The sequence below is a fragment of the Diplotaxodon limnothrissa genome, linkage group LG4, assembly GCF_057381915.1.
Source record: "Diplotaxodon limnothrissa isolate DT_005_m linkage group LG4, D_limnothrissa_male_GT1.1, whole genome shotgun sequence".
Classification (NCBI taxonomy): Eukaryota; Metazoa; Chordata; class Actinopteri; order Cichliformes; family Cichlidae; genus Diplotaxodon; species Diplotaxodon limnothrissa.
In genome coordinates this window covers 21,640,092-21,654,218 of record NC_140599.1, presented here as the reverse complement: position 1 = coordinate 21,654,218, position 14,127 = coordinate 21,640,092, and the positions used below count along the sequence as shown (strand labels likewise).

Genomic DNA, 14,127 nt, shown 5'->3' with positions numbered 1-14,127 from the left:
GATTTTCGAGAAAGCCTCCACAAATACAAATAAAAACTACCCTAAAGGTAAAGGTTATAGTCACCCCGAGGAAGCGTAAAAAAAACCCCTTTAAAATAAAGTCATCGAATACACAAAGATCTAATAAATATTCATTTCACTACTTTTAAGGGATACATTTATTTTACAAGTGGCTTTTACGACCAAATCGATGTACCCCTTACAGAGTGGTGTTTTCTTTTTTGGTGTGTCTGTGTTTTCAAGGATTCAAGCATGGCTAACGTTTGTGGTAATGACAAAATATAGTTACGATTAGTAGCTGAGGAAAGGTGAAAAGTGGAAGAAGATGTAACAGATAGAACAGCTTTGGAATGGCTATGGAAATATCATAAAATCTTCTCCAAATGAAATGATCTCAGGAACATTTGCCTTTAAATATTAACAGTAGCCAACGTGACAATTTTGACATGTACTTAAATACAAGGCTACAAGCATTTCCTTTTCTTGTCTTCTGTAAAATAAATTATTACTAATGATTGTAAATATGCCATACAATTAAAAACCATAACATTATTTGCTTGAGGCAAATCACACATTGTGCTACAGTAATGAAAATGGAGGTGCTATAGCCAGCCCCTAGGATTTAAACATTCAGGGTGGAACACCTCGTGCCCTTCAGGAAGTAAGGCAGAGGGGACCGTTCAGCTGCCCGGAAGACGTCGGCTATCCTCCCACCTTATACCAAATTCAAGGGTAAACTCTCACAACTCAACAACATCAGCAAAAACAAGCAGTTTTTGATCACAAACCTCCCTCTGAAAAAAAGTTGCAGTTGTTACTTGGTTTCTATAATGCTGCACACTCATCAATTCCCTACAAGAGTACGAATTGTAATAGAAACATTAAAGCAATGTTGATGTTTTGACTTCAAATACTGCTGTTATCTAATCTGCTAATGGTTTCATAATTAAAAACTTTATCATCAGACAACTTGTGTTTCCTGTCCAATGATGTTATCATAACCACAAAAACTTGCAAACTGCACAGAAGAAAAAGTGATAAACTGTTGTTGGACCCTAACTATCAACATTGGTTTCTTGCTGTAAAATTTTTCTATGCATATCATAATTGTCATGTGCAATATTAATACGGCAACAGAGCTACATCTGAAAATGCAGGTTAATCGCTAAAGCTGGAACTCCTAATGCCACCGAGTGGCTAATCAGCTTATTGATGCATTTCTTTCAAACCTAAATGCATGCTTTTTTGGCAGCGGTCCTGCTCATGTGTCCTGTTGTAACTTTGTTGGCCTTTTTCTTTCAGGCAGGCGGTGATCACACATCTGTTGTTGGTTTCACCGTATTCTACCTTTTCATATGCAATAGGTAACATTTTGCAGAGCATAAGCAATAATTGGTGAGACAACTGTTAAATGGTGATCAGGCTCTGAGTGTTGCAGAAATCTTATGACAGACTGTAAGGCATATCTGGCCTCCATTAGTCTGTCTGAGTGAATGGCTGTGAGGTTTAGTAATCTGGATTTTCATTGAAGGGTAAAGCAGGGAGATTTTTTATTTTTTATTTTTTGGTTTTTTGGGAGAGGAGTAGAGGAAGAACAGGGAAGAGACGGTTTAGGGAATTGCAGGCAAGGACATTCCTTTATGGTTTTGATTTGGGAGTGACGCTTCATCAATTGCATAGTAAACTGCCTGAGTAGAAAAAAAAACTTAATACCACTGAGCATCGAAGTGAAGTGATGAATCCAGCAATGCTGATGCTTTTTTCCCCAAGTAATGTGACTTTTCAGGCTGCCTCAGTAATCAAACTGTGGATTTTATAGATAGTGGTGATGATAATGATGATAACATTGATGTCACAGAATGTTTTACTGAAAAAGATAAATTAATAATTCTGCTGTTCATAGTAAAAAACTGATCCAAATAATACAGATGGAGGCAAAACTCTGTTAGCATTGTGTCTACCCATTAAGCAATTTACATTAGAGGGATGCTAATCCTCTCTAGTCTCCACTACAGATGGATGAGAACATTATTTATGCAATTGGCTCCACCATTATAGTTTCACTGAAACTGTAATGGCAATGCAGAGCACTGAGATCCACCGTATTTGAGACAGCCACCCTGCCAACCTTCAGGCAAAGAGCACCTCACTGGCTAATTAAGACCAGAAGTCCTCCAAAAACAAAAGAAGAAAAAGAAGAAACCCAGAGGATTTTCTTTAATTCCATACACAGGAATCCAGGTTTCACTCAGCACTCACCCAGATGCAACAAAGGGATTACTTTAACCTTCAGCTGCTAAATATTCATAAGCAAAACAGTATCCATAACAAATATATCAGCAACATTCAGTCACCAAAGACCTATGTATCTTACATAAACGCTGATGCACGGCACAGTTCAAAAATGGATTGCCTTATGCGAGGATGAAAGCAAAACAAGCTATGCAAACAAAAACAAAACAGAATAGTATCAACAGACTGGAAAATCCATTTTACTCTGCTAGATTTGCTTAATGATGGGTTAAGTAGTAGAGTAAGTAGAAGTAATAACTGCTTCATGATCAAGCCAAAAGATGGTAGATTTTGGACCGGTCTGATAAAGAAATACCTGACTTCAATCATGCCAGTGAGAAATGTATGCAGAACCCCAGAGAGCGGAGAAGTTGGGGAAGCGGAGACAGTTTTCAACACAGATAAAAATCAGCTGGCGCCTGCTGAGGAGGCGCCCGAGTACAGTATGTCCTGTCACCGCCATGGACAAAACTCTTCCTAGTCACGCCTAAAAAGAGGATTTACATCTCCATTTTCACATTTGGCTTTTGGTTCATACTAATATGAAAGTGGCCAAATGTGTGCCATGCAATATGAATGAAGGATTTCACAGCTGTTTCTTAAAATAAACAAATAGTTGTATATGTATATGCTTTCTGTTTTCTCTCTTATATCTTTAAGTCAAAGCCAGATGGCAAAATTCATAAACAAAATTCTTATATAAACTAAACTAAAACTGCCAAGTAACGTTGCGTTCTTTCCCTTTCACCTCATATTCTCCTTTTTTCCTTATGTTGTTGTTTTTTACTTGCTGTTAGCCAGCACTACTGCCCATTTTACCCCCTGTGGGACTGCACGCAGTCTCTGTTGCAAGCTCTCCCTCCCTTGCACTTGTGATCTTTGGGCTGGTGGGAAACGTGCGGAGGTATTCCATTTTCTCCCTGCTCCGTGCACTACTTTAAGCGCCATCCCAAGAGATGTGGATTGGGTTTACCGTCCAGACCTTCCACTCCCCACATGCTCATCAACACTGTATACATCCACTGGTTTTCATCAGCTCCTTCTCAGGGTCTGCCACCTGCATGTTCTTCTAAATAGATATTGTTAAAAAAAAAAGAGTTAAGCTTCAGTGAGCAACTTCAACCAAACCAAAGTGCGCTGGAGCCACAGTTTCAGGTCACAGGAGTGCGCTGAGGTGTAGGTGCTGTGTAACTCTAGATGGTTAATTACAGTGTGTCCGTGGCAGTGAAATAAGAGGGTCATAGCTTCCCGATACTCTTTTTCATGATTCAAATGTTCCTTTTCTCTGTCCAGATGGAGTTATCTCTCAACTTCTTCTAAAATCAAAGCAAGAGTCACCATCTGCTTGCTTCTCTTGTTTTGGGTTTCATTCATTCAGTCATTCAGTAATAAAAAAAAAAGCTTGTTTGTGGCTAAATTTAATGATGCTTTCTTGCCTGCATGCCCCATCATTAGAGTCATCTGATCTGCTCCTCTGCTGCACCCGCCTCACTTCACCATCTCTTGTTTGCAAGAGTTTCTTTGAAGCTTTACCACAGTGGATTATATTTACCTGTTACTTTATTTTTTACTTCAGCTAATATAGAGAACATATTTATGCATTTGACTATTGCCTCCTTGTTTTCACTTTTACATGCATGCTTGCAGTTTCCCAAACTGACACGTTCAGACACTCATTTAAAGGTTAAAGATAAATGATCCAATTCTGCTATAGTTAATTATTTGTGAGCAGGAGCAGTGCTTTGCTTTGTGCTCCAGTAGTTCCAGTAGTTCTTTCTAATAGTGTAAACTCCTCTTTAAAATACAGGGCCAATAATCAGATAGCCCAGAAACTGATGCCCGGACACAGCAAGCTACAGCAAACAAGATGGTACTCAACTGTGCAGCAAATCCAGTAAATCAGTTAGAGTTTTCTTACTCCTACTAAGAAAGGTAACCAAACTGCTCAAATATTGGATATCAGGAAATAGTGGAGAACAATTTCCTTTCAGAGTAACATTAGAATGCATGAGCCTGGCTCCCGGAGGTTCAGGGCCAGCACCGCTGGGCTGCTCCAATTAGATGGTGCTTCCCTGCTGTGTCTGACCCAGCCAGAACACAGAAGCACCCAAAGGGAGCTGGAAGGAAGAAATGGAGGAATGAGAGAAGGGAGACATACATACACACAGGCGTGAGAGCTGTGTTATGTTTGGCACGTATCACCTTATGTCTCTCACAGTCTACATACGCTGCGTGTCATGCTGCAAAGTGATCATTAGATAACTCCAAAAGGTTTAGCAAAATAAAAAGATGAAAACTCAAAAGACTAATGTGAGGAGAAAGCCTCTCATATTTAAGAACAGTTTTCATGCTTTCTGTGTATGAAATTATTGGACTGCATGGTGTAGGAACAGTAAAGAAAATAGTAAAGGTGATATTGATTGCTCCTTTTTTTAAACCCAATTAGGTCATTTGTAACTTACTGAGTTTTAAAACGTTGTATTATTACACTTAACCCACTATGTAAACCATTAATAACAAGTTTTAACTATATTTTAAGAGGTCTTTGTTTTCCACAGCACATAAATGATAACAGTAAAAGCATCATATTTTGTGGAAATAAAATCCAAACTGTCTGGAGTCAGAATCTCGCAGTCAGTTGTCAAAATTCAAATTTAACCCCGTCTCCACAGGTTACAGTCACTAAATGCAATTTGTTCACCTTCTCTTCCTTCTCTTTTTCCTTTTCTCTGAAATAAGTTTTAACAAGAATAGACTTGGCTTCCCCCCCCCCCCCCCCCCCCCCCACTGTAATAAGACACTGTTTTAAAGCCCTTGAAGTATGTCATTGTTCATTTCACCTCTGCCCTTTCTGAATGTAATAATCTTATTGCCACGGTCTAATGCTGAAATCCCTGAACACTTAAGAAGACTAGTTTTTTTCTGACCACACAAGATATTCCTGCTTCTCCTGCAACAAGCGGTATCAAAGGCACATGGTGAGCAGCTAAGAGGAAGTGCATCTGTAGAGCATCCGTTTGCGAGATTTCTGCAAAGGTTGGGGCACTGGCTCTGATGCAGGTGCTATGCTCTGGAAGGTGATTAGATATCATCACTCTTTCATTAACTTGGTATTTCTAGTATCTCCATGACCGTGTGGAAAGAATGGCCCCTTTTCATCGGTGCTCCCAGAAAATGAGCCGTGCTGAAAGAGCCAGGTTAAGTTGGGAGGATAATGAAACAAGAGAAAAGGGGGGAGAAAGCTGACAGAGGAGTAAATAGGTGCAGTGTGGGTAATTTCTTCTTAGTATTTAAACCCATGTGTTTAACAGTGTAAACACTCTAATGTCACTGAGAATAAGCAAATATCAGCCAGCACATAAACAAATGCTGTACTGAGAAATAAACAAATGGGGATCTAAACAGGCGCAGGTGACGTAGACAAGAAGGGGAAGTAGGGGAAACACATTAAAGTTTATTTTTAGGTTGCGACAGTACGGGCGACAACAAAAGTCTCCATTTCACCTGATCGCTGAAACAGGTGGAGGGAGGGGGTATGATATTCCATTTCGTAGACCAGACCCAGGCGCATACAGGTTCAACGTGAAAAGCGTCTCTGTGGGTAGGCGCTGGTCTGACATCACCCGGAGTCGTGGATAGGAGCTTTTATGTGTAGTGGTGCCAGGAAGCTGCTAGCACTGTCAGCCAGTCTGAGTCAGCGCTACGCTCTAGACACAAACGTGCAAAAATCCATGACAGAGATGAGTTTCACAACTCTGCCTGCATTCTGCTCAAAATAACCTAAACAAGAAGGCCCGGCCCTTGGGGGGTAAAGTATTTCACTGGCAACAAAAAAGAAAAACTGCAATTTATTAGTGTTTGTTATGCAAATTGTCACTGTGACATTTTTATCTTGGCGATGAGGCTTTTTATGGTTGTTTGACTGTATATTACACTGAACAAGAGTACAGCTTATTGAGTATGATTTTCAACTTTCTACTTTCTTTACGTAGTCTTCCAAAACTTATCTACTGTGTTTCTTTAAAAAATAAAACTCTAGACGTCAAAAGAAAAGCAGCAGCTCATTAATGTTGTTCAAGTAATGCTTTGTGACTGTCACCTGCTCTCGTTCCAGAGGTCCCCTGTTGAGAGCGCAATCACCTTAGCGACCTCTGCAAAGACTCGGGTAATGTCATAACATTTTGTCAACACCTTCCGAATGAGCTATTGTCATTCAGACATAATTATAGGTCAAGGCCTGTCATTGGAAATGGAGGCCAGTGACCTACAGATATCACACTCTGCTTTCATTAGCATTTCATTGTCATTCAAACTGAGTCTGAGCCACTTCACCTGCAGGCATGAAAGGTACCTGAAAGTCACTCAGCTGAGTTCAATATTGGATTTTCTTTTCAGGTGTGCTTCCAGGAAAAAAACAATTTAAAATATTGTTTAAAAACTGATGCTTGGCAGTTGCACCTATCCAAACAGCTTATGTTTACCAAGTACCATTGGTTCCACTGTCTTCCCAAATCAGAGTGTGTTTCCTTCCTTACAGATACACTATCAATAGGTACCTTCAATGTTTCAGTTTACTAGAAGCCAAGAGCAGATAAGACTGAGATTACTGCTGCACTATCTCCAGGGGAGGTCAAAGCAAGAAGAAAATATGCAAGAAAGTGCACAGCAGTGACTAGTACACACAGCTGAACCTGTACAGGGGTGAAGGCCAGAATACATCTGCTTCTCAGTTGGAAGGTATTTCCTTAGTGACATAGATAAGCTATAATCTGATTTGACCTCATGAGTGAGGTGACTGCATGGTGCACTTTAGTATCATTTTAAATCAGCTTTTTAAAAATTATGTTAATTATAAATCAGAATTTTCCTGAAATATTGACCTCTAAATGTATCTGCAGTGTTTTGGGCGGAAAGCCGTTAGGCTCTGTTTTTGTCTCCTCTGTCTTTCTGATGAAGTGGAGCTGTTGTGGTTCTGAATGGGATATCAGGGAGGTGCAAGAGAGTCAGAGCAGGGAGTAAAAGGCTGGCAAATTCTTAAAAAGTCCCTCTTAAATTTTACTCACCGCAAAATGCCAAAGCAGTGCCGAAGCACTCTGACCTGGAATGGCAAACACTGAGGAAGCCCATCCGTATGAGAATGCCATTGACAGTGGGTACTGCAACCAGTGTGGTCTGTTTCAGACATAACTTGTTTAAGAATCAGTTACAGAGAAACTGAGGAAGTACCCGGAAGGACACTTGATTTGTTTTGCCAAAAAGGATTTTGTTAGTTTTCCCTCTTGTGGTCTTTTGCATTTCTAGTGAATTATGTGCTAGTTGTGGTACGTCTCAAACAGATGTGATGTCAGTTGTGAGTGCTTGAAGCCACTTCTGGGGGGATTTTTTGTTTTTATTTATTTATTTTATTTTAGATATTTGGATAAAATCTTTTTTTTTTTAAAGAACAAGAATATGGAAAACAAAAGATCAATGCCAATACCAATTCTCCTCATAAAAACTATAATTTCTATTTCTTTCACACACTTCAATGGGAACACCACAAAGATTTGCACACCCACTAAACTAACACATCCACACACAAATGAAAGGGGGGAAAAAAAGAAGGAAAAAAATGAGGGGCGGTCTGTTCAGACGGTTGCAGTGGAATCTGAGAGTGCTAGGAGAGGTGGAAGACATGATTTGGCAGTTTACCCCCAGTGTTTGCCTCAACATTTTGACGCCATGGCTCGAAGTCAAGCTGAGAAGTTTCCCAAGACCTGCTCAGCCTGCAGGTGGGTGTTCCGCGAAAGCGCTGAGCCCGGCCCCTGAGGATGTGTGTCCCCTTGATCGAGCGTACGCCACTGTGTAGGGCACCTCAAACTCTTAGCAGTCAGCACTGTGAGGGTGCGAACATGTCCCACTCCTCTGATGCCTCTGTGTTAGCCATCACAGGGTTTACTCCTCAGTGTGTCGAGACGAGCTGCCTCGCAAACTGACAAGGCAGCAGCTCTCTTTGCACTTCCCATGTCTGTTTAAAAGCTGAAAATTCTGTAAATTAGATCAAATATTCAGTTTCTAATGAGATTATGTATTAAAGGAAAAACAACAAACCTCTACTATGTTCCTCTACTGCTTGTATTTCTCTCCAACAGCCTTTTTTACATTTGACTCTATGTCATCTAGTTATATGAAGGGAAGCTGTAAGGGCCGTCTGCCACAACATCTGGTCGACCAAGAAGGCAAGGAGCACAATGAGAAGGGAATTAAAATAAATGGGGGGAAAGGAGTTCTTTAAAATATATAGAGATTAATCAACATGTGTAAAATAGTTTATGTACATGTTTAAAACACATATTTTGACTACACCATACCATGACAAATATTCTCTATTTAAGCAACATTAAAGCTATATCAACATGTATTAACAGCAAAGATTTTGAGACTTCTCACAGTGGCATTTGTAAACGTTCACTAATAGAAATCCAAATCATAAAGTTTTGATAAAAATGGGAAGCTTTCAGTCCCTTTCTGTGTCTCCATGTGATCTCATAACTTACAGTTGGATTTCATTTCTAAAATTGAATACATGGATTAGAGGGACTGAACTCTGAACAAAGTGTCCTTTGTCCACAGGAAAACAAGTGTTGGAGGAAATCCAGAAAAGTAGATTTTGCCATTGTGACATGTTTTTCATGCACTCTTTTTTATAAAAAAATAAGTTGCCCTCACTTTGAATCTGTGAAATGTATAAACAAAATCAATGAATGTTTTATGCATTCTGATTTTTTTAAAGACAGTACATCTACTATTAGTAGAAGTTAGAGTCTAAATATGTAGAGAGTGACAAAACCTTTTTTTTTTTTAAATATAACCTGCGTGTAAGTTCTTAAGACAAATCACCCGTCCAATTCTAAATCCAAAGCTAACCTACCTCACTCAAATAATACTGAAAGTCTGTCTAAATGACGTTAGAAATAACCACCAGTGATGTCACTTGTTGAGTTTGTTTAGGGGAAAACATGAGGGTGAGCGGTCAACCTGTTTGGACCACTAATTGTCCACAGATAGGAAGCTACAATTTTTAACTGGCGATTACATTTAAATTATTAAAAGAAAAGAAAAATTAAATACCCTCCTGATTTGTTTTAATCATTGCAGCACCGCCACAAATCCACGGCTTCCTCTCAAGTTTCTGGACTGCTGTCTCCCCCTGTTGGTCAATGTGCACTGTGCAGGGAGCTGAGATGACTGAAGGCTGCCGCTCCGGAGCAGCTCTGCAGGGACTCACTGGCAGAGCTGTCTCTGTGCAGCACTAGTTTTTGACAATAACAGCCTCCCTGTATTCAAAGACCCATAAACATCAGCTCCACTCTTCATCGGTTCCTCAGCTCTGATTTAACGTAACTGACCCTGTATTTATAAAATATAAATAAATAAAATGTTTTACTTATTTCCTGTAAATTACTCACACCGCTGAATATTTATCATAGAAAAATAGCAGAAACACAAGGATAAACTTAGTTGGTAGAGCAAAGGATTAAAACTGCAACATCCCAAATCTACATTCCACCAACAAATGTATTAAAATAAATCTAAGAAGAAGAAGTTAAAGAAAAGTTGAAGATTTGTAAGTATGACTTCAGTAAAGAAACAAAAACAAACTTGATTTTATAATCAAGTTTTTAAAAAAGAAAAATACAAGAGTTTTAATGACAATCATACCTTTATTAAAGATGGGGCGGGTTTTGTGCCTGTTACCATAAAAAGGAAGTTCATCTTATCTGATTTTAATGTACGAGTAACTAAATCAGTTTATATCATAAGCATGCTCTTTTAAAAGTTACAAAGTTACAAAGTTGAAATGAAATGAAAGACAATAAGAGGGGAAAAACACGTTTTCCTAACTTGAGCTGAGTTTTCAGTTGTTGACTGCAAGACTGCTCTGGAGCAGAGTCAAATTACGTCCCGCCTACTAAAAAAGTTTCCCCCAATCATTTCCTTGCCGTTAAAACATAAATCCAGGCATCGCCTCCCGTGTCTATAGACTCTTCAGCAATCCTGCAACAGCAGTTCTCTCACGTTTGTCTTCAAAGTCACAGTTTCGAAGCTAAGTATTCGAAAGCGACCACTTACAGATGGTTTTCTTCTCTGCGAAATTGTGAGCATTCAGCGGAACAGAAATATTTCCATATTTACTTATTTTTTCTTATTTTTTTGTTTATTTTTATTTTTTCATTTTAAAGTTTGCCCCCGGCAAGCTGACACTGCAGCTTTGGGGCATATCACCTGGATATAGAAAGAAGGATTTTTCCTCCTATTTTTTTAATTATTTTTTTTAACTGCGAGAAGCTGTTCTTTAATTTTTTCGCATGAATCTCCTCGACCCTTACCTGAAGATGACAGAAGAACAGGAGAAGTGTCACTCTGACGCTCCCAGCCCAAGCATGTCTGAGGATTCCGCGGGCTCGCCTTGTCCGTCCGGGTCGGGTTCGGACACTGAAAACACTCGTCCGTCCGACAACCACCTCCTCATGGGTCAAGACTATAAGAAGGAAACCGAAGAGGAAAAGTTTCCCGTGTGTATCAGAGACGCGGTGTCTCAGGTGTTGAAGGGTTACGACTGGACGCTCGTGCCTATGCCGGTGCGCGTCAACGGCTCGAGTAAAAGCAAACCCCACGTCAAAAGACCCATGAACGCGTTCATGGTGTGGGCTCAAGCTGCACGGAGAAAGTTGGCCGATCAATACCCACACCTGCACAACGCAGAACTCAGCAAAACCCTGGGCAAACTTTGGAGGTAGGCTCGCTTTAGTTTATCGTTCACTTTTACAATGCACTTTTACGCGCCGCTGTGCGCGGCACATTATTTATTAACGTATAGATTCCTGCTCTTTCAAGTTTAGCTTTGCAGTATTTTGGTTTGAATGCTTTTACTCACCTATGCTTTTGATTTTATGAGTATTTTAAGTTCATTGTTATGCATACAATGACTTCTAAAGAATTACGATGCTAACTTTTTTTTCTTCTTTTTTGTAATGATCAATGCTAATTACCAACTGCACAGATTGAATCAGTGTGCTTAGCTTCTGCAACTGTTTACCAAGCGCAGTTTAACAAGTTTGTACAATTCCGTGTGCTATTTTCAGATTGCTCAATGAGGTAGAGAAGCGCCCGTTTGTGGAGGAGGCTGAGCGTTTGCGAGTGCAACATAAGAAGGATCACCCCGACTACAAATATCAGCCAAGGCGGAGAAAGTCTGTCAAGAATGGGCAAAGCGAACCGGAGGACAACGACCAAACTCATATCTCTCCAAATGCCATTTTCAAGGCGTTGCAGCAGGCCGACTCTCCGGCTTCAAGTATGGGCGAGGTGCACTCTCCGGGAGAGCACTCAGGTGAGGGAACAAGAAATAAAAAGCAAATATATTTTCTGTAATGTTTATGTTTTTTCAAAAGTTCCGGTTTGGATTAAAAATATATTTTTTAGAAGCCCTCAGGGCCTTAACTGGAGAACTGTTAATGATTAGTAGTTAATGATTATTAGGTTTTACAAGCCATCATGCAAATACACCTGCCTGTAGTTACAATAAACCTCTCCTGGAGGCATGTACAGTTAAGCTTTTATATCTCATGTGGGAAACATGTTCTTAAATTCAAACTTTTTTAACAAAAATGTTATGCTAAACAAATGTCTAACTTTGCCTTTGTCTCACTAGGTCAGTCACAGGGTCCACCAACACCCCCAACCACCCCGAAGACAGACCTTCCCTCCAGCAAAGCTGATCTGAAACGTGAGGGGCGGCCCACGCAGGAGGGCACTAGCCGCCAGCTCAACATTGATTTTGGAGCTGTGGACATCGGTGAGCTGAGCACTGATGTCATCTCCAATATAGGAAGCTTCGATGTTGATGAGTTTGATCAGTACCTGCCACCACACAGCCATGCTGGGGTGAATGGTGCAGCGCAGGCTGGCTACAGCAGCGGCTACCCTATCAACAGCTCCTCTGTCAGCCAGCAAGCTAGTGTTGGAGCCCACGCCTGGATGTCCAAGCAGCAGCAGCAGCAACAGCAGCTCTCTCTGACCACTCTGGGTGGAGGAGGAGAGCAAAGCCAGCAGGGTCAACAGAGAACCACCCAGATTAAGACGGAGCAGCTGAGCCCCAGCCACTACAGTGAGCAGCAGGGCTCCCCACAGCATGTCACCTATGGGTCCTTCAACCTCCAGCACTACAGCACCAATTCTTACCCCTCCATCACCAGATCACAATATGACTATTCAGACCACCAAAGTGGTGCCAACTCCTACTACAGCCACGCAGCTGGCCAAGGCTCAAGCTTGTACTCCACCTTTAGTTACGTGAGCCCCAGCCAGAGGCCGATGTACACCCCAATTGCTGACACCACCGGGGTGCCCTCTGTGCCGCAGACCCACAGTCCGCAGCACTGGGAGCAGCCCATTTACACACAACTTTCCAGGCCCTGAGGAGGCAGTCTGAGCACTGACTATATAACACATATATCCCAGACTTCTTTCTGCTCGGTGGCCTTTGCACCGTTACGTCACACACCTTTCATTGCCAACAGAAAAACATGACAAGAACTTTTTTTTTTAAGGTTCTGAAAAAACACATCTTTGGATTGGCTCACAACAGTGCCTTTTGTATTGGTTTGAATTGTGATTATATTTTTTTAGATATAATGTTTTAAAAAAAGTTAAATCCTCTGTGAGGACATACTGGCTATAAATATATTAGTATGTACTGTGTATGTGTTCTGCTCTTGTCATTACTATCATATTCAGTGTCATCAGCACCCTCGTCGTCACGATTTGAAGGTTTAACAAACGTAACAGAGCAGGAATGCCGGGTAAAAACACCCTTCAGTGGCCTTACTTCTGACTAATGTATTTTTGTACAGGAAGTAAGAAACCGTTTACTGACACTGCCGTCTCATAATAGCCTATATTCTGCTTTGAACTTTTGTACTGTACATATTTTAATGTAATTCCAATGAGATGCAAGGATTGAGCGACGCACGTTTGAAATAGATGAGAATTTTTGGCCATGATATGACCGTGTCATCAGTGAATTAGTCAAATATTCTACTTCTTGTTTGCTTTAGCTCAAGTTTATTGTGTTGGAAACGCTATAGCAGGTGCCATGTAATTCTCCTAAGGGCCTTACTGTGTTGCTAGCTGTAACAGCAATGCTTGCTTTGTTTTGTTTTCGTTTTGTTTTTTTGCCTTGAAACCATTGGTGCCTCAAGAGCTACGGCAGTGAGGCTTCGTCCACTTTGAATTGCAGTGTGAAAACTACAGCATAGTTCTGACTTCCTGCTTGATGAGATACAAGAAGTGACCTTTGACCCCATTATTCTCACCAACCATCAAGTCTGAGTCCGGTGTGTTTCTATCAAGCCTTCTGCCTCAACTTTCTTTTCCTAACCCTTGTCTTAATTTATTCTTTAGCATTAATTTTATTTGAAAATAACTATTTGCAATTGTCGTTTTAATTCAGCAGCAGCTAGCTGAGGAGAAATAGGTTGCTGTCATATGTGGTACAAATTTGTTTATTTATCATTTGTAAATGTTTTCCTTATAAAAGTTTCTTTTATTCATGATCTAGTTATGTACAGAATACTTATAATTACACGAGTAAGTAAAAAGAAAAACTGGAAGTCTTTCCTTTTGTCACTCTATTTCTAACAAATGTCTAAATGAATATAAAAGCAGCCGTTTTGTAAAGAATTTGCTGGAATCAACATGTTTTTTGTTTGTTTGTTTGTTTATCAAAAACATTGTGTTCCCCATTTTATATTCTGTCTCATTAGTTCCCATTTTGTCATCTTCTTAATGCAG

General features: G+C 40.3%; 1 protein-coding gene across 1 annotated transcript; it reads left to right on the top strand.

Annotated features, from left to right (window-relative positions):
- Positions 1–10,329: 10,329 nt before the first annotated feature.
- On the top strand, positions 10,330–13,820 carry LOC146633746 (transcription factor Sox-9-B-like). Its single transcript, XM_085351639.1, has 3 exons — positions 10,330–11,068; positions 11,418–11,665; positions 11,987–13,820. The coding sequence occupies exons 1-3, from the start codon at positions 10,641–10,643 to the stop codon at positions 12,751–12,753; spliced, it is 1,443 nt and encodes a 480-aa protein (XP_085207765.1). The 5' UTR covers positions 10,330–10,640; the 3' UTR covers positions 12,754–13,820.
- The last annotated feature ends 307 nt before the right edge of the window (positions 13,821–14,127 follow it).